General features: G+C 44.5%; 1 protein-coding gene across 2 annotated transcripts in view; it reads right to left on the bottom strand.

Moving 5' to 3' along the window:
- DNAH7 (dynein axonemal heavy chain 7) overlaps positions 1-21533 on the bottom strand; it is a 1158398-nt gene that overhangs the window by 481242 nt on the left and 655623 nt on the right. For both annotated transcript variants that reach the window (XM_069225862.1, XM_069225863.1), the window contains 2 exons: positions 14858-15188; positions 11123-11469 (listed from right to left, as the gene is read on the bottom strand). In XM_069225862.1, the coding sequence (XP_069081963.1) occupies positions 11123-11469; positions 14858-15188 (678 nt within the window). The remainder of the gene's footprint in view (positions 1-11122; positions 11470-14857; positions 15189-21533) is intronic.

Below are 21533 nucleotides of genomic sequence, written 5' to 3'. Positions count from 1 at the left end.
GTGATAGCAGGATCACCAGAAACATATGTTGGCATTACAACTTGTCCTAAGGAAAACCTTGGACATACAGAGGCCACTATTAGGGTGGGCGAAAGTTTAACAAAACACAGAGGGTCCCTAGTGGTTTCTCTTACTCTTGACCTATTCACACTTGTGTATAGTGTCTAATAAAAGGTGTGGGATGCCTTTTTTGGTTATAGTATCATAGACATGTCATCCTTTGTGTGGCCTTCCCCCAAACCTTTTGTTTTCACCCATCTGTTCTCTGAATTTCGTTTTTGTTGGCATTAGGGCTCTGAGCACTTTATCACCCCTAACCAGTGCTTGTGTTCTCTCCTTTAAACATGGTACAATTGGCTTACCCCTGGTTGACATAGTTAACTTACTTATAAATATTTAGTCTATGGTACTACATGTTCCCAGGGCTTGTAAATTAAATGCTACTAGTGGGACTGCAGCACCCATAGTGTCACCCACTTAAGTGGCCCTTTAAAACATGCCTTAGGCCAGCTACTGTATCCTGTATTCCAGTTTTATTAATACCATTTCGTCCTGGCAAAATAATCCTCTTGCCAGGACTACACCTTCCTTTTTAAAACATGTAAGTCACCTCTAAGGTAGGTCCAAATAGCTGACAGGGCAGTGTACACTGTATTTAAAAAGCAAGACATGTTATTAAGTTTCACAAGTCCTGGTAGTGAAAAACTTCTAAATCTGTTTTCACTACTGCAAGGCCTATCTCTCATTGGATAATATTGGGTTACCTTGTTACATTCAATAAGTGCTATTTTTTATATTTAGAATTGTTGTGGATATTTGAAGACAGGATCAGCACCTAATAGTGTTCTGGTGTTGTCTGGTGTTGAGTTACACGTGCACACTGACTGTGTGGATATCTTCTTATGTGGAGACCCCGGATATAGTGCAAGATTTGATCAGACGTGATGAGACTTTTTAAATAAGCAGTGTTAGGTTGAGAAATTGAGTTTTTTGTTGTTATACGACAAAAGGGCTCTGTTGGGACACTTTTCCCTCTATTATATGTGAAACAAGAATTTAAGTTTTACTGATAATTGGATTAGGTAAGGCGCTGTTGAATGTATGATGGGTATTCAAAACATTATATATTCTTTGGTTTCAATTGGATTAATATTGGTTTTATGTTTTTAGATGTGATGTGGTCACAGGAATAGCTTTATTAACAATTAAGGTTCCTTTTGTTTAATTAGGCATGTGCACTTTACACACTTGGGTGGCTTGATACACTTTTTATTATTATATATGGATGGGAGCACTGGTTGAGGTTTACCACCAGGGTGCTATTATAGCAGTGATACTCAAAGTATGGCCCGGGCCGCATGAGGCCCTCTTGACCTTTACATGCGGCCCCTGGTTGAACAGCAGCACTAGGCTGCTGTTTACTTTACAAAGCACTACAACTCATGAAGAAATTAAATAAACGGCAATCATTTATTTACAGTTGAAATGAAGTAAACAAAAGATGCACAGAAGCTGTCCTGCACCACTTAACTTGAAGAACAACTTAACTTTTAGGCATTTTACAACAGCATGTAAAAATATGATAAACTCCCTTCAAAATTAAAAAAAAGTGTACTTCATTAGCATGCAGAAGTGTTTCACTTTAGTACATCAGATTATAAAAGTGCATTGTGAATTTTTCTAAGTGACAGTTTTCAAACATGAATTTAGAAACACTCATGCCTCCCACCACTCTGACAACAATGCTAGTAGGCAAAATGAAATAAAATAGTTGCCTACAATCACGCAATTTGGTCAAGTGGGGAAGCCGGGTTTGTTCCCAGGTGCAATTCAACCGCTAGATGTACATGCGTCATTTCCCCTACACCCACCTTACACCTCCTTTGCCCCGACCGTCACCCTCCTTGCATCAATGCGGCCCTCGGTCACACCACAGACAGAATGTTTTGGCCCCTAGACAAATGTTTGCGAGTCTAGCACTACTATTTAAAACAAAGTATAATTATGTTTGAATTTAATACAGATTGCTTAGCTGCTCATTTTTGTAATAGGAACATTTCTTGGATGTTATCATATTATTTGGCTAATATTTCATACACAGGGGTTTCTAACTGTTACTATGCTTATAGCATGATTTGAACTGGAGAAGGCATTATCAGAATAGGGTTATGAAATATTTGATTTGTGATACATATGAAGTCGGAGGAAAATATGCCATAGTGACGAAACACATGTTGGCTCTGTTGATGTCAAGGAACATGGCTTGTATTGATGCCAAGAAACGTGGGCATACAGACTGCAAGACGCATGTGGACTCAATAAAGAGACTGGAATAATAACTAAAAAATAAATTGGATTTGACTAGTGATCTGTTCATAATAAATGGGAGTGCTCAGTGGGTTTTCATAATTGTGGAACCCTGTGGTTTTTTTTTTTTTTTATCAGAGGGCTCAACAGAGGTTGATTTACTGACTTTTGTGGTTCACCCTGACATAGATTGTGGTTATTGCTTGAGTAAAGCTTTCACTCTCCTCAACCAAAAACCCAACTTCTGACATAGTGTATATTAGGGAAATAGTATCCTATTCTCATATCTCTCTGCTCTCCCCGGACAAAAAATAATTTAGATTTTTTCCAGGTTTTTAGTATTTTGTGCAATAGAATTTCTGATTACATATTTTGGATGCCCCAACATAGTAGAATATCAATTATGATCTTTTGGAGGCAACCATATTTGGTTATGAATACTATGTCGGAAAGTCTTTTGGGATTTGTAAATTGCACCTATATAATGGGGCTATCAGTGTCCACAACTATTTAAGGATAGTTAAGGATAACAGCCAGATTAACCATCCAGGCTATTTTCGTTTGAAACCCACTTTAGCATGTGGTTTATTGTTTCCACTTCTTTAATTGGATAAATTAAGCTATGTTTTCTATAAAAATAACCATATAGCTCTCTTTTCATTAGAAAGTGTTGTATTATAATGAGAGTAGACACAGGGGTTTTGTTAGTACCTCCTATTCAGCAGCAGATTCCTTACCTTTGAATTTCCCAGGCGTCAGACTGGACCCTGAACATTTTGCTCGAGCAGTACCCCTGCATGCGCCATTGGATGGCTTCATTCGGTTCCGCGTGGCAGTCAGCGTGATGTCATGGTCACCTATATAGGTGCCCCCCAGGCACACAAACATCAATTACTTTTTTCACGACTTTCCACACCAGGAGCACAGAGCCATGAAATTAACTGATGAGTGTCTGTCCAAACTAGGGACCTGAAAGGTATCACCCTAACCCTAGCAAATGAGTCCGCTGAGCAGGGAGGCATGGGTGGGTTTAAGGAATCTACAGCTAGATATACTTGCTACCAGATAATGCGTTACTGAAGGTAAGTAACTTGTTCATCTAATAGAGACTTCCAGCTGCAGATTCCTTACCTTCGAATAGATACCCAAGCCATACCATTCCGGCGGTGGACGGCAGACACATTTTCCTACACTAGGAAGTCCTGCAGGATCGATTGTGTGAAATGCCCATCTCTGCGTACTTGACTGTCTAGGCAGTAATGTTTTGTAAACATGCGCAGTGATGCCCACGTTGCTGACTGACAAATGTCCAAGATTGGAACACTGCGTGCCAACTCCGTGATCGCAGCTTTACCCTCGGTGGAAAGGGCCCTCACGCCCTCAGGAGACTGCTTTTTGGCTAGTGCATAGAAGAGGTTTATACAGGGAATGACCCAAGATAAAATGATTAATTTCTGTACTGTCTAACTATTTTTTGCTCCTACATATCCCACAAAGAGTTGGTCAGCCACCTGGAAATCTTTTGTGTGATCAAGATAGAACGACAACACTCTTTTGAAGTCCAGCCAGTGGAGTCGCTCCTCTTCCATAGAGAGATACGGGGGAGCAAAGAAGGTGGGCAGGGTGACAGTCTGTCCCAAATAAAATGGGGTCACCACCTTTGGGAGGAAACAGGCAAGGGTGTGAAGCACCACTTTATCAGGAAACACTGTGAACTCTGAAGGCTTGGATGACAAAGCCTGCAGCTCGCTCACCCTCCAGCCAGATGTTATGACCACGAGAAAGGCTGTTTCAATGGGGCACTCTGGAGACCTCTGAGTGGCCAGTACCAGCAGGTGACGTCAGAGACCCCTCCTGCTAGGTGCATACCTGACTAGGTGGGCAATCCTCCTCTGAGGGCTATTTAGGGTCACTCCAGTGGGCTTTTCCTCAGATTACAACTTGCAAGAATTCATCAGGGTTCCTCCGCACCTCTCTCTTCGACTTCTGCCAAGGATCGACCACTGACTGCTCCAGGACGCCTGCAAAACTGCAACAAAGTAGCCAGAAGACTACCAGCGACATTGTAGAGCCTAATCCTGTTGGCTTTCTCAACTGTTTCCTGGTGGTGCATGCTCTGGGGGCTGCCTGCCTTCACCATGCACTGGAAGCCACGAAGAAATCTTGCGTGGGTTGATAGAATCTACCCCCCTGCTCCAGCAGGCACCAAACATCAGCTTCACCGGTACTCTGGGTCCCCTCTCATCCTGACGAGCGTGGCCCCTGGAACACAGGTGGTGGACCCAAGTGACCCAGACTGTCCAGTGGTCCAACTGTCCGAATTTGGGGGAGGTAAGTCCTTGCCTCCCCCTCCCCAGACAGTAATCCTATGCACCACGTGATATTCAGCTACAAGGGCTCCTGTGCACATTTCCAAGAAATTCTGCATGCACAGCTGAGCCTAGGTCCCCAGCATTCCGTCCTGTGATGCTCAGCTCCCTGAGTTGATCTCTGGTGTCGTGGGACCTCTCTTTGCAGTGTTGAGATGACCAGCATGTTCAGACTTCTTGAACCCGTGTTCAAGGACTTCTGCAGGTGCTTCCTTCTTGTCCATAGGCTCTCCATATTGCTGAGGGCCCCCTCTGTCTCCTCTCCCAAGTGGTGACATCCTGGTCCTTCCTGGGACTAGGCAGCACCCTTTTTCTCCAACTGTGACTCTTGCAGGTATCAAGGCTTGGCTGCGGTATTTTGCCAAGGAAACAACTCTCCATCCTCCAGCATGCCGTGAGACATCTTCTGCACAAAGAAGAACTTCTTACCTCCTTTTGTTGTTGCAAAACCTGCAGCTTCTTCCAACCAGAGGCAGCCATTTTGCACCTTCATCCGAGGTTTAGTGGGCTCCTGCCCCCCCTGGACACTTTAGTGACTCTTGGACTTGGTCCCCTTCCTTTGCAGGTCTTCAGGTCCAGGAATCCGTCTTCAGTGCTTTGCAGTCTGTTGTGCAAATCCTTTATCACAACTTTAGTGTGTTTCTGGGGAAATAGTAGTACTTTACTCCTACTTTCCAGGGTCTTGGGGTGGGGTCTCCTTTACACCCTTCATGTTTTCTTACACTCCCAGCGACCCTCTACACACTACACTTGCCTAGGGGTCCATTCGTGGTTCGCATTCCACTTCATTAGTATATGGTTTGTGTTGCCCCTAGGCCTATTGCATCCTATTGTGTTTTACAGTGTTTGCACTACTTTCTGACTGTTTTACTTACCTGATTTGGTTAGTTGTGTATATTTTTTTGTAAGTTACTTACCTCCTAAGGGAGTATATCCTCTGAGATACTTTGGGCATATTGTCACTAAACTAAAGTACCTTTATTTTTTGTAGTTCTGAGTATTGGCTTTCTTATGATATAATACCTATATGATATAAGTGGTATTGCATGAGCTTTGCATGTCTCCTAGTTCAGCCTTGGCTGCTCTGCTATAGCTACCTCTATCAGCTTAAGCTGCTAGAACACTACTACACTCTACTAATAAGGGATAACTGGACCTGGCACAAGGTGTAGGTACCATTGGTACCCACTACAAGCCAGGCCAGCCTCTGACAGGTGAGGGGAGCCTCTGTGTCAGGTTCGGCGCCGGAGAGAGTCGCATAGGTGCAACCAGCCCCATTCCGGATCCAGAAGACCCCTCATTGAAGCCAAGGCAGAAACCACCAATGCTGAACCTGATGGTGCATCCTCTGACCCCCACAGGGCCCGAAGGTGCTCCGGTGGGTTAACAGCTCGAACAGGCTGCACATAGCCGCATAGAATTTTTTTATCTGAGCAGGGGTTGATCTGGCTCCCGGGAATGAAGAAAGGCTCAGAGTCGGGCCTGGCATCAATTCCACTGAACCGTGCCCGGAACACCGATGTTCCAAACTTGTCGTACTGACAGGCAGATGGGGTGAAGTCGAAGTCCGCTTAGACTTCTTCTTCTTTTTGTGCCTCTTCCCCAAGTGTCCAGAAGACCTCCAGTGGGAAAGAGAGGACTTTGGCCTTCCTGGAGTGGTCCTGCAATCTTCTCGACTGGGACTGTGACTTCCAAGGAGTCACGTTTGATGGCGTCAACTGCTGGGCTGCAAGGAACTTTGGCGACCGTTCCCTCAAAGCCTTCGGTGTCATGGCCCAAAAGTCTGAGCATGACTTCGAATCATGGCCACGCTCAAAACACCATAGGCAAAGAAGGTGAAGGTCTGTGACAGACATGGTGCAGTGACAGGCACCATACGGCTTGAATCCTACCTTTCTGGATGACATCTCAGCACACTTTAAAAAATACTCAACATAATGCCCCAAAAAAAGCCCATTAAAAAAATGACATCGATGTAAGCTCTCTCCTGTCCATCCTGATGAACGCTCAAAATCTTTTATGGGCTGTTGCAAAGGCTGAAACATGTTGCCACCTGATAGGATGATTGAGGCAAACTCTATTTCTAAATTATTTTTCTGAATTTTAACCATTACCTGTGCATCCTTTAATAACACAGGGAATTATTTAGGGTAGTCACAGAGGCAGTTTTAACAGTATTCTGGATCCTCATTTATGCAGTCATGTTTATCTTGCACTCCCTCACAATGAGGTTGAGACCACATCGATGGTATGACCCTATCAGGCTGGGACAAGTTAGACTATGATGAAGTATGGCACAAATGTCTGGGAAAAGCTTTCTCATCAACTATGTAGTGCTTTTCTACATCCCCTATTGTCTCCAGCTGGTTTATCCAACACTTTATCACATTCTTTGGGTGGTTGATTTTATTGATACCAAAAGCATTCTTCCATTATTTCATACACAAAGATAACTGAAATGCATGTATAATGTATTACAATTCCATGAAATTGGAGGTTCCTCGTCTCCATAGTCATGCTTTAAAACTTGTGTTGTTCAGCACAACTTTGATTTTGCAAAATCTGCACAAACACTTTAAGAAAGAGGGATATTTGCTACTTTATTGTTATTACTATCAATAAGGTGAATTTTAGAGAGCTAGCTTGTGAGAGGAGCTGCTGAAGAATGGAGTAATTGAAAACTATCTCCTTCACCTAGTGTGAGGATCAAACAATGTAATGGGCGAAGTATGACCTAATGGTTTATTAGATACTGGTTTCGGAAATGGTTATTTTGCATTCCATGAGGCTCTATCTCTGAGGGGTCTATGAGGATGGCAAATCCAATTTTAAGAGTCTTGTTTTCAGTTTTCTAGGTAGTGAGCTGACTCTGTATATACTATATCAAAGGGAGATATAGTGTGCACAGAGTCCAGGGGTTCCCCAGAGGCTTAACAGAGGCTATAGTAGATAATACTAATACGCTCTTTTGCAGTAGTGTGGTCGAGCAGTTAGGCTTATCAGAGGGTAGTGCAAAGCAATTGTTGTACACACACAGACAATAGAAGAAGCACACACTCAATGACTTAACTCCGGACCAATGGTTTTTATATTGCAAAAATATATTTTCGTAATATATTTTTAGAACCACAAGATTCAAATTGCAGGTAAGTACTTTAAGAGATCAATATTTCACACAGGTATCAGCAGGACTTTGTTTGAAGTAATACAGTTTTTTAATTATTGGCAATGATTTGTTTTAAAAATGATTCCTGGGGGGAAGAAAAGTTAGATCGTTTACAGCTAAGTACAACACTTACAGTGTCAGTCTCCAGGTTTTAGGAAGTCCATTGGTTGGGGTTCAAGTTAACCCCAAATACCACCAGCAACATGGGGCCAGCCGGGTGCAGAGGTAAACATTTAGCAAATTTAACGTGGGCTCCTATGGAGACAGGGGGTACTTGCAATCAGGTCAGCCAGCAGGTAAGTACTTGCGACTCAGAGGGCAGACCAGGGGGATTAGAAGAGCACTGGCGGGACCACAAGTAGGCACCAAACACACACCCTCAGCGGCACAGGGGCGGCCGGGTGCAGGTTGCAAACAGGATGTCGGGTTTCCAAAGCTGGTCTATAGGGGGACCTCGGGTGTCACTCAGAGGCTGCAGGCCAGGCCCGGGGGGTGTCTCGGGCACACAACCGGTCAGACAGGTAGAAGATCTGCCTGCTGAACGTTGAGGCACTGAGGGTTGGTTTCTCCAAGGCCTGGGGCTGTGGGTGCAGGCGTCGCATATCTTCGTCCTGAGCTTCACAGTCAGGGGGTTCTCGGGATTCCCTCTGCAGGTGTCATCGTGGAGGGATGGAAAGGTCAACCGAGGGTGAACACTTGCTCACAATCTCATGGGGACCCTCTCTTGCTGGTTGGACCACCTGTAACGGACCGTGGGAGCTGGGTGCACAGGAGTCAGCACTCACGCATCAGGAGTGAGGTGGGAGTCCTTGGCTGTAGGTTTCTTTAGACAGAGCCCCTGTCCTCAGGAGTTCTTGGTTCTTTTGGGTGCAGGGCAGTCCTCTGGAGTTGGTCCCACTGGACGCGTCACTGGTCTTTTGAGGTTCTTTGAAGCAGGAGACAGACCGTTAAGGCTGGGGCCAAAGCAGTTGTCGTTGTCCCTCTTCTCTGCGGGAGGTTTCAGCTTAGCATTCCTTCTTCTTGTAGGTTACCAGGAATCTGGTGGGCTGGGTTCTGGTGATATTTAGGGATGTTTTAGGGGTCAGAGGGCAGTAGCCAATGGCTACTGTCCCTTAGGGTGGCTACACCCTCTTTGTGCCCACTCACTTTGGGGAGGGGGGCACAAACCTAATCGTATTGGTCCCTGTCCTCCAAACCAAGATGGAGGATTCTGCAGGGAGGGGTCACCTCAGCTCCAGACACCTTAGGGGTGGTCCTAGCTGAGGTGGTCACTCCTCCTTGTTTTCCCTAATTTTCCCACCGGACTTGCCACCAAATGTGGGGCTTTGTCCGGTGGGTGAGCATCTCCACTAGCTGGAGTGCCCTGGGACACTCTAATCCAAAGGTTGAGCTTTTGAGGATCACAACCAAGTGTTACAGTTCCTGTAGGGGGGAGGTGTGAAGCACCTCCACCCAGGACAGGCTTTGTGTCTGACCACAGAGTGCACAAAGGCACTCACCCTATGTGGTCAGAAACTTGACTGAAAGTGGCAGGCTGGCACAGACTGGTTAGTCCTACACTAGCAGGGGGCATCTCTAAGATGCCCTCTGTGTGCTTTTGTCAATAAATCCTACACTGGGATCAGTGTGGGTTTATTGTGCTGAGAGGTTTGATACCAAACTTCCCAGTATTCAGTGAAGCCATTATGGACCTGTGAAGTCTGTAATGACAAGTTCCCAGACCATATACTCAATATGGCTACACTGCACTTACAATGTCTAAGAATGGACTTAGACACTGTAGGGGCATATTGCTAATGCAGCTATGCCCTCACCTGTGGTATAAGGCACCCTGCCTTAGGGCTGTAAGGCCTGATAGGGGGGTGACTTACCTATGCCACAGGCAGTGGTTTGTGGGCATGGCACCCTGAGACGGGTGCCATATCGACTGTCTTTTTCTCCTAACCAGCAGTGTGCCTGTGCTGGGTGAGGGTCCCCTAGGTTGGCATAATACATGCTGTGGCCCTTAGAAACCTTCCCTGTCCACAGGGCCCTTGGTACCATGGGTACCTTGTACAAGGGACTTAACTGTGCCAGGGCTTTGCCAATTGTGATAACAAAGGTACAGTTTTTGGGAACGAACACTGGGGTTGGGGCCTGGTTAGCAGGGTCCCAGCTCACTTTCCATCAAAGTTGGCATCAACACTAGACAAAAAGTGGGGAGGTAACCATGCCATCAGTGGCACTTTCCCACAGTCTTGTTTTCAGTTTTCTATTTTACAACGTAAGATAGGACAATTACTGAGACAGGCAACAAATGTCAGAGCTGTGTGCTCTTCCTTCCAGCTTTATTCATTGGAAACTGCCTCTTGTAATAATGATTGCCTTGCTTGATCTAAGGTTGCTTATTGAATGTGCCATTAGAAGCCAGTGAAAGTTTCTTGGGGCAGGAGAGCTATGATCTGATTTCTTCAAGTTCCTTTTCAAGGTAGAATTTGGCTTGAAGGTACAGAAATGTGGAGGTAAGAATAGTAAATCATAAATAGGGTGTGATATGGTTTGCATGCTGGGTTTATAAAGGGATGTATAGAAAGAGTGGACTGCTTACATACCCATAGACAGACACTCAAGACATTGTTTAATTCTAATTTGGGAAGATAAATCTTTTGGTTTTCCATTTGTATTGGCAATTAAATATGACATACCACAGCAATGTACAATAAAATAACCTAAAAGTGTAATTCTTTGTTTGATATCTGCTTGACACACATGCTTCTAATATGTTTGTTCCCTTTTCCTTGTTTTCCCCTCTCCCTATGAATGACTTTCCCCTCCCCTTCTACTATCCCCAATATTTCCCTTCTCTTTCTACACTGATATCTCTAATTTAAAAGTTACAGATGTCATAGTCTAATTACATTTAAATGTACATCTGAGACAGCATTCCTTCTAACGTTTGCTGTTCAACATAAAGTGCACTGACAACCTTCAGGTTGAGTAACACTACAGAGGAAACTCAAAACAATTTAAAAAAATCAATGACATGATCAGTAGTTACAGACAAGCTGTGATATTTTGCTCTGGATGGCACAAAATTTGTGTAGAGCCAGCTTCTCTTCTAAGTTGTCTCTAACTTCAATTTAATGTGGTATTGGTATGTAAAATGTTTTAGACAGTATAAGCATGACACATCAGTGACCTTGTCAACATGTTACTTTCTCAAAACCATTAGATCGCTTATAGTCACATTTAGACCATTTCATTTACACAAAACACAAAATGCTTTGACAAGATTGCTTACTTATCATATGAATCCATTGCAATGACCCATTTGCAAAGACCCTCTGCTGCTGTCGATGCATTTCGAATTTTTTCCGGTACAAACTCAGGATTGGTGATGTACTGTTTCCTTATAATACTCATGTAGGCAGGAGGAATATTGTCCTTGTCATATTCATGAAGTGACTGTAGAAATTTCATGTCACCCAGAACTCTCTTTGCTGGTCCCCAGTAATCCTCAATTTTCTTTCCTGAACCTGATGGGTCTGGAATCTTATCAGGTTTCACACCTTTTAAGATGCATATAGTTTCCATGACAAGCTTTACACCTGCGGGGGGGCTCTTCATAGATTTCACCACTGTTATGTCCTGGAAGTAAAATAAATAGTCTTTCAGAAATCCCATACTAAGTATTTTTATAATAGATGCAACCTGTCCTGACATGTTCAGAGTTAATCACAATCCGTAAAAGCTAGTTTGAAAAATACTTATTTGTAAAATATACAATATTGTAGGGAATTAGATTGAAAATCAGTGGTCTATGGAGTCAACCACTTGATGCATACTGTGATTTAGCTCACACACAGTGCATAAATAGACGAGATACCCAGTCCGTCCACTGACTGAGCAGAGAAGGTATTTTCTTAAAGATACATGGACCAGATATGGCATTATTGTGAAGAATCACAAAGATTTATACTAAAGTACACATAGGCTGAATATATAAATAAATGATTTCTTGGCCCAAAAGACAGAGCTTTTGAAAGCAAACTTTTCATTGTGATAGATATAAACACATGTGGTACAGAAAAAGTATGTATTGATTTACATCAAATAGTATGTTTGTATACCCTAATGGTCAAAAGCGACCCAATGGGCGTAATCATAGCAATGTGTTTAAAGGTCTTGTATATTAAAAGGCTTTATGGGGCAGTCCTAGAAGGGGGGGGTTTGTAGGGAGCATATGTGCTTTTATATACAAGGTTGAAATTATTGTCTTCTCTAAATCCACTAAATGTGCAATAAAAGTGGTCCTTCTTTGTTTTATGACAATACGTTTTAGCCCTAGGGGTCTGGCCAGGAGGGACTTCATCAAGACATTGGGTCCATGGGAATCTGTCAATTTAATAATAGCAAGAGGGTGAATTTTTTAAGTATACACTGATTTATGGTGAATTGAATAAAAATGTCAGATTTGGGGACATACCTTGGATGGAACATGTGTTTTAGATAAAAGGCTGGGATACACCAATACAAAAAGTGCATTAATATATTTATCAGGTGTAATGTGGGGTGGGAGCATCTATACTCCTAGACAACTATTTGTTACCAGGGGATGTTGTGTTAAAGCTGCAAGTAAATGAATGTGTTCTTGTTAGAAAGAGTGGTAAAACAAACATGAATGTAGATGCTGAAAAGAAACTAAGGGCGTACCTGGGCTGCGGTGGGTAGCCTTGCCTACTGAACTCTTGTGTTAGTAGACTTATATATCTGCTCTGTTATGGATAACAACTGGCAGGTGAACAGGTCCCTCTGTGCGGAAACCTGAAAAATCTGGTCTCTCGCACTTCCGACTGTTGGTTCACAAGTGTCTTTGGATGTGTTGGCAGGGTGCTGGTGCTTCAACACTTTGTCTAGGCAGGGTCTAACTAACGTGAGCAGAACTAGAGTCCCACTTCAGAAAGAGAGTGGATTTTGCAGCATCTATCAGCCAGGTCGGTTAGCATGCATCAACGGGGTGTAGACTCGCTTGTATGAGTGGGTCTTGGGTCCCACCTATGGAAGACCAGGCTCTTGACTGCAGAAAAAGTCTTGCACTCACTTGCAGCTCCCACTGCTCTCAACTCTACAGCGGGACTCTAGAATAAATGTATAGTGTCTGACCAATGCTCAGGTTTATGTGAGAAGATGCACATCCCTGTGGGTGCGCCTACAGTGCTCCTGCATGAACTGTGTGATCTCAGGATTATACTGTTGTTTATCTGAAAAGCCTAGACTTCCTTTGATTGCACCCACGTCAACCCTGGAAGAGTTTCATACTGCTATTGACAACACTGTTACAAGTATATTCTAGGAAATGTATATTTCTTTGGTTGCACCTATGACGTTCCTTGATAAATGTGGGTTTATTTGGGACACTTTACCTTCCTTTGGGTACACACACAATGCTTCTGCTTAGGCGGACCATATAATCTCTATCTAGTACTACTGTTTTATTTAGAAGACTTGTTGTCGTTTGGTTGCACCCATGCGGCTATTGGAAGGGATTCATAGTTCTCTGGGTAGGACTGTTGTATTTGTAATTGAGGAGGTTGTGCCTTCATTTGGTGGCACCAATGCTAATCTTAAATAGAAATCGTAGTGCTCTGGGTAACCCTGTTAATAACTAGGTTTAGGAAAGCTGAGTGTTCTTTGGCTGCAAGCGATGCCGGAGTGGACTGCAAAGCATCTTAGTAATGCTGCAGTTTATCTAGGAAGCTTTGCCTTCCATTGTTGTATCCAAGTCTCTTCTGTGTACTCTACATAGACTATTGGTAGACAGTATTGTTTATCGGGGAAGTTCTCCCTTTGGTTGCACCAATGCTGCGTGTGCTGAATGTGAAGAGATCCGCGGCTGGAGCCTCAACAGCAAAATGTAGCAACAGATGGAAGCAGCCGCTTTATGTGCAGGGTTAAGCCTCGTTTATGAGTGGTCGCTGGGAAGAATTATTCCTTAGAGCAATGACATTTTTAAATAATCTCGCTTGGCAACATTCGAAGAAAAGACTTCCACAACCCTTTCCGATTTTGTACCCATACACCAAAAAGGTCATTCGTTTATCTGAAGACTAGCTGAAATATAAGGCTAGATTTCAAGTTATCTGTTTCCCACATAAAACAGGCCTTGCATTTGCATTAAGCGTCTTCACTAAAAGCCAAAGTTATAACAGCAATAATTTACACTTCGCCAAAGAAATGTTGCAATGTCTCTGAGTCCATATCAAACGCGCCTTATATTGAGGTGAAAGCGAATTGCATTTCTGCCACTGTATTGAAAAGGAATGTTTGAATTGCTGTATTGTCTTCTTGTGTTGCACTTATACCCTTAACGTATGTGAGAAATATTTAGAGTGATGATTTCATAGCAGTTATTGATATTTTTAGGAAACAAGGAATGTGGACAGGAATTCGATGTCCAGCTTTTAGATGGATACCCGATTATTTTCTAATGAACGTTTGAAACCCTTGTACTGTATTTTTAGATGTATGACTCTTTAGTGATCTGTATCGGATTCCATTAAGGACAGGCGGTTTCAGGGGTTGCAGCACTCGGGCTACCAAGCAGGAGGAGAACTGGGGCACCTTATCAATTACCCCAAGGGGTGCTCCACAGCTCACCCCTGAGGAGTCGGAGACTTGCATCGTGGAATCATCCTTGCACCACTCACTTATTCTCTCATTCTCTTTACACCCCCTCTGCTACATTACAGTAGCGCAGCGCAGCGCAACTAAAAAGGCCTACTGGCAGTGGGAGGAGAAACATTAGTGAGCTAATTCACAAATTATCAGTGGGTAATACATATAATTTAATAAAGGTCCCCGACAAAGTCCCTAATTATCTTGTGCAACAGCATGATCTCAACTCTTTTCCAAATGGTCTGTGAGTGATAACCGTATAAACATGTGTGGGGCATTTAAATCCCAAATTTGAACCCCTACAGACTCCATTAAATCAAGCATTCCGCAGTGTGTCATACCCGACCACAGTTTGCCATACCTGTGCAGTAAGGGTGTCAAGAGCAGCAAGGGCAGACTCCAAAATAGGCAAAGCTTGAGCCAAATCATTATCACACTCCTCCTTGATGGCCTTTGCAGCATTTGCCTGGACGTTTGCCACAGCTTCATCAGCTTTCACAATTTTTTCAGTTTTCGCCACTTCAATAGACTCCCTCTCAATGATAACCATCATGTCGTCCACTTCTTTGCTAGCCACCTTAAGTTGGGGCTGCAGTGCCTCAAGTTCCGTTTGCATTGAGGCCACCTGAGAAGATGCATACTCCAGTTTCTCTAGACCAACCTCATATCTTCGTTTCATTTTCATAATCTCGCTGTAAACAAAACAATAATGGAATCAGTACTTAAAAAAATGCATTCCTCGCTGTTCTATCTTTAAAATTATAATGCAAGGTTAAACAATGACAAAAGCACGTTGTGCATTAAAATACTATTAACTCATTTGACTAGTATTTTTTTAATTCTATTTTTTTTGACGTAGAATAAATGTGAGCGCACACGCACACTTTGCCTGTAAATGTTGGGTTTGATTGTTTAAACCAAAAGCAGTGAACAGTGTCTCTGACATATAGCCCAGGTCTGATGTGGACCGTTGTGATGTTCATGTACAGCCTAATGTCCTGCCAATAAACCCTCTAATTTTTCCATAATTCAATTTCAGTCACCAAAGTCAAAGAGAACCAGATGTCAAATTACTTCCATAATTTGGTTACACACAAGTAAAGGGAAAATCTTCGAGTCATCATCGTTTGGAAAATGTTGTTTTTCAGTTACAACGATCTGTCTTAACAAGAGCTTCGTGTTAAACCAGGCGTCTAGGTTTTTCTAATTTTACAGTGATTACAGGGCAGAAGCAAGACTCAAGGGAAAGGCACAGAGTTTGGCACTATGTTTCCATGATAGGGTTTCAGGTCTGGACTACTTTAAACACAGATAGTTTGCAAGAGTACATGTCTTGCAAACTTTAGGTAATGTGAATCAGCAAATACAGCATACTGTATTTGCTGCTGAAAGATATCCTGGGCCAACGTAAAAGAACTGTGGTTAAATCAAATGTAAATCATTGTCTACAACAACCGATTGTATACAACAAATTGTCTACAATAACCAACGTTTCTACAGTGAAACTGCAACCACCAGTGAAAAGATAAAAACCTTGAACAATATGGCAATGAAGGTGATGACTAAAAAGGCAAAGGGTAATTTATCTTGCTAACACCACCAACCATACATGCCAACATTTTCGAAGAGGAAAGTGAGAGATTTTTAAAATCTAATAAAGTATTTCTGCCCCTGACTTCTATTAAAGGAGAGGCAATTTCAGGTTGTGTAGGAAAGTGCCCTCTTTTTGGCATGTTATCCCCAATTTTTGCCTGATGTTAGTGTGATTGTCTGTGTCACTGGGATCCTGCTAACCACAATCCCAGTGCTTATGCTCTCCTCTAAATGTTGTCACTGCATACTGGTAACCCAGTATTTCACCCAAAACTGGCATACCGGTCACCCCTTATAAGTCCGTAGTATGTGCTACTTGGGTACCCAGGGCACTGAGGTTCCAGGGGATCCCTATGGGCTGTAGTATTTCTTTTGCCACCCATAGGGAGCCCAAGCAAAGGCTTCTGCAGGACTGCCATAGCAGCCTGTGTGAGATGCACCCTTTCACTGCCATTTATACTGTACCAGGACACTTATAAGTCACCTATTTGCCAGGCCTTCCAACCCTGAAGGCTAGGTGCAGAGTACCTGTGTGTGAGGGCACCCCTGCACTAGCAGAGGTGCCCCCATGTTGCCCAGGACCATTTTCCAGACTTCGTGTGTGCAGGGACGCCATTTTACGCATGCACTGTACATAGATCACTACCTATGTACAGCTTCACAATGGAAACTCTGAATATGGCCATGTTTGGTATCAAACATGTTGGAATCATACCCCAAGGCTTTTGCAAGCATTGGTTGTATGATCCCATGCACTCTGGGGGCTCCTTAGAGGACCCCTAGTACTGCCATTACAGCCTTCTGAGGTTTTCCAGGCAGCCCCAGCTGCTGCCACCTCACAGACAGGTTTCTGCCCTCTTTCTGCTCAAGCAGCTCGAGCCCAGGATGGCTGAACAAAGCATTTCCTTTGGGAGAGGGGTGTTACACCCTCTCCCTTTGGAAATAGGTTTTACAGGCATGAGAGGGGTAGCCCCCAGAGCCTCTGGAAATGCTTTGAAGGGCACATGTGGTGTCCTCCTTGCATAGTCCAGTCTACACCAGATCAGGGACCCCTAGTCCCTACTCTGGCGTGAAACTGGACAAAGGAAAGGGGAGTGACCATTCCCTTGTCCATCAGCACCACAGGGCGGTTGCTCAGAGCTCTTCCAGACTGTCCCTGGGTTTTGCCATCTTGGATTCCAAGTTGGCAGGGCACTCTGGAAGCATCGGAGTGGGCAGTGCCAGCAGGTGATGTCAGATCCCTCCCCCGATAGGTGCTTACCTGTGCAGCTGACAAATCCCCCTTTCAGGGCTATTTAGAGTCTCTCTCTTGAGTGGTTCTTCAGATTCGGCTTGCATGACTCCAGCAGGAATTCTATGCATCCTTTACTACACCTTCTTACCAATGGAATTGCATCTGGACCCTCCAGGAACTCTACAAACTGCAACAAAGAAGCAAATATCACTTCTGCAACATTGTAACTTCAGCGTCTGCCAGCAACTGCAACTGTTTCCAGGTCGTGCATCCTTCGAGGACTGCCTGTCTTCAGCCTACACCAGAAGAACAAAGGAATCTCAGTGGAAATGAAGGAGTCACTTCCCTGCTTCAGCAGGCACCCCTCTGCAGCAATGACCAGTGGCTTGGGTCCCCTCTCCTGAAGAAGTGCGTGGTTCCAGCAACACAGGTGGTGGACTAAAGTGGTCCCAACGGTCCAGACGTCCAACTTTGGTGGAGGTAGAGCTTGCCTCCTCATGCAAGATAGTACCCCCCTGCACTGCATGTTTTGCAGTTGCCAAGGCTTGTTAGCATCCTTCCACAAAATTCTTCTTGCAAGGTGCAGCTCCAGCCCCCAGCACTCTATCCTGTGACGCACAGCATTCTGCGTGGTTCTCCAGCGGCGTGGGATCCCTTTGTGTAGTGCTGCATGGGCCTCCTTTTGCACCTTCTTTGTCCCCGTGCTATGAGACTTCTGCGTGCACTGCCTGGTCTTCTGAGGGCTCTATGAGTTGCTGAGAGCCCCCTCTGCCTCCTGGGTAGAGGATACCAGGTCCACCCTCATCCCAGGCAGCACCATTTTCCGCTAACTGCGAGCTTTGTGTGTGCCAAAGTTTGTTGGCGGAATCCAGCGACGCAGACCAGACTGCAATCATCCATGCGGCGTGAGACATCTGCACCAACCAGGAACCCACGTCTGTCTTCTTGGGTGCAGTAATGACTGTTGTTCTTCACCGGTGGTTCTTCTTTTGCACCTTAATCCAGGTTAGCAAGGGCTCCTGTTCTCCCTGGACTCTTCAGTGCTTCTTGGACTTGGTCCCCTTCTTCCACAGGTCTTCAGGTCCAGTAATCGATCATTGGTGTCTTGCAGTCCGTTCTGGTTCTTGCATAATCTTCTTTCTCGCGTTCTTGTGGATTCTAGGAATGTTACTGTGATTTACTTCTGCTTTTCTGGAGCGGGTTCTATTACTTACCTTTGTTTTTTTTTTAATACTCCCACTACCCCTCTACACACTACACTTGCCTAGGTGGGAAACCGACTTTCGCATTCCACTATTTTAGTATATGGTTTGTGTTCCCCCAGGCCCATTTCTAACTATTGTGATTTTCACTATTTGCGCTGTTTTCTAACTGGTTTTACAGCTATTTCTGCATTCTAGTGTATATACTGTGTATATTACTTACCTCCTAAGCGAGTTTAGTCTCTAAGGTATTTTTGACATTTGTGTCACCAAAATAAAGTATCTTTATTTTTGTAACACTAAGTAGTTTCTTTCATGTGTTTGAGTACTGTGTGACTACAGTGGTATTGCATGAGCTTTGCATGTCTCCTAGTTAGGCTTTGGCTGCTCATCCACACTACCCCTAGAGAGCCTGGCTTCTAGACACTGACTACATTTCACTAATAAGGGATAAATGGACCTGGTATAAGGTGTAAGCACCTTTGGTACCCACTACAAACCAGGCCAGCCTCCTACAAGGTGGTACATAGCCAAACTAAACTCAGTTTGGACTTCAATAATCTGGAATTTCCCACCTGAATAGGGTCTATTGGCATGCATGCCACCAACAGAACTGTATCTAACCCTTTAAATAATGTGTGGAGTAGGCACCTCTCACTGACCAGATTGTTAACCTCCAAAGAGTGAAAGGTTGTAAAAGTCCAATCAGGATCAAACCTGTGAAATCAGTGTTATGTATAATAAGCATAACTACTGCTCAAACCACTGACCTGTTTTATAGGGTTCTCAAAATGACAAGTCCTTCCTCTCTTTCCCTCACTCTGGCATCTTTTCTCCCTGTCACCTTACATTCAACATGGTTAAAGTGTAAACACACCTCAGCTTTTCTTCACCTGGAATCGGTTTTCCAGGTGAGAAATAAATTTTTGTCTAAACTTAGAAAATATGGGGACATTTGGGCATCCAGGAGTCTTGGTCAATTTTCTGCTATAAGTCACCATTGTTATAGGAAATAAAATAAACCTCTTAAATGCGTATTTCCCTGCAAAACCCTACAAAGTGCAATTTGGAAATCAATTTCAGTGAAATAAACCAACCAAGGTAAAAACCTGAGATGTACAGAATATTTTGAGAATATCCATATAAGGAAACCCATAGATAGCAATACTGGAAATACTTGATGGGTACTAAACAGAAATGAAGTGATATATATAAGAAGTGTTGCATACTGACCATATTTCTCTTGAATGTGCATTTTTTATTATATATAGTAGCAAAAATTGTATATTGTACTTTATATCAGTGATGGCTGATAATTTTAGCAGAGAGGGAGTGAACGGGACACACAGGCACACATACACACACACATGCATATACCTGTGCACACACTCACATCCATTCACAACACACTCCCAGATATTAATCGACGCACCCAACACAAAAAAAAATAAAAAATCACACTCAAGAATGCAGCTCTGATTCAGAGTTACCAGGAGGATTGGAACCTCTGCTTCCCCTCTGTGGCTGACCTGAAGTCAGCCAATGATGGGAGGTACCAGTTCCTTCCGGCCACAGAGTGAGAATGGGTCAGTGAGAGTTGCTGACCCGACCCCTTCCCACTCTGTGACGAGGGACCAGTGATTGACACTCGGCCCTGGGAACTTAAAGGCTTAGAACTGAAGCGCTCAGATCTGAGACAATAAGTGACACTCCCCCTCATCATGAGGGGAAGGCCCTTGAAGTTCTCTGCCAGGCTGAAGAGGTCACACCCAGAGGAGCTGTGACTTCTTCAGCCCAGCAATGCTCAGCTCAGGCAGCCAGGAGCCTGTGCAGTTAGTGCATGTATAGCTCCTGGCTGCCTGATCTGAAAGTAAAGAGTATCTGTCAGGCTAATCTTTGTTCAGCCTGATAAACACTTTTCTTTTTGGGCAAAAGGTGAGAGGGCATCGCCCTCCTCCAAATAGGATGGGATGCAGCTTCTTTACATGTAACATTATGGGCCTCATTTGGACCTTGGCGGTCTTTTTCAAAGACCGCCGAGGTACAGCAGTGCTGAAGACTGCCAGTGCAGGCGGTTTTCCGCACAGCGTATCATGACTGCTGGCAGCCCTCCACCCTTTCCCGGACGGAGAGCCACCAGAAGCCATACTGGCAGTCGGCGGTGAAGTGGAGGCTGCTCCACCTCCACCACCATGTCATCAGACCTCCTCCCACAGAATCACACCAGGATTCAGTGTGGCGGTGTTCTGGTGACGGGGAGCTGGTGGCGGAGCAGCACCCATGGATCCCGTTCCCTCCCGGAGGATCACCGGACCAGGTAAGGTGATTGTCCGTTAGGGGAGGGGTGCGGGGGTGTTGTGTATGTGCATGGGGGTGTTCGTGTGAGTGTGTAGAGGGGGTGTGTGAGTGCGTGTATGCATGCAGGGGGGGGTGTTGTGTGTATGGGAAATGGGTATGTTTATGTCTGTGTGAATGTTTGCGTGTATGTCTGCGTGTATGTGTAGTAGTTGTGTGAGTGTGCATGTAGGGGGGTGGGGGTGTGTGTGTCAATGTTTTGGGGGGGTGGGGACGGGGGTCCTGCCACCATTGGTGAGTGGTAGGGGGGTCGTAGGGTTGGGGGGAGCACTCTGGGGTGGGGGAGACCCCTATCAGTGCCAGGGAACGAATTCCCTGGCACTGATAGTGCCTACTGCCTTGGATTTCGTGGCGGTACAGAACCCCACCAAATCCTTAGTGCTATGCGAGGTCGTGATACCGCCAGCGGTCTAGTGATCGCCGCCGGGCTGGAGCCTTAAGTCTCCAGCCCTGCGGTCATTACCACCCTGGCGGTCGGAGTGTAGAAGTGGCGGTTATGGCATGGTGGTAACCACCATGCTTGTAATTTCATTTTTTTTTTACCGCCGGCCTGTTTGCGGTATTACCACCACTTCTACACCGACTGCCAGGGTTGTAATGAGGGGACTATGTGCCTTAAAATATTTATTCAGTGGCAGTTTACCTAAAAGCTG

Source organism: Pleurodeles waltl, chromosome 3_1, assembly GCF_031143425.1.
Source record: "Pleurodeles waltl isolate 20211129_DDA chromosome 3_1, aPleWal1.hap1.20221129, whole genome shotgun sequence".
NCBI lineage: Eukaryota > Metazoa > Chordata > Amphibia > Caudata > Salamandridae > Pleurodeles > Pleurodeles waltl.
Note: the sequence above shows the minus strand (reverse complement) of the source record. Positions and strands in the feature narration are given on the sequence as shown.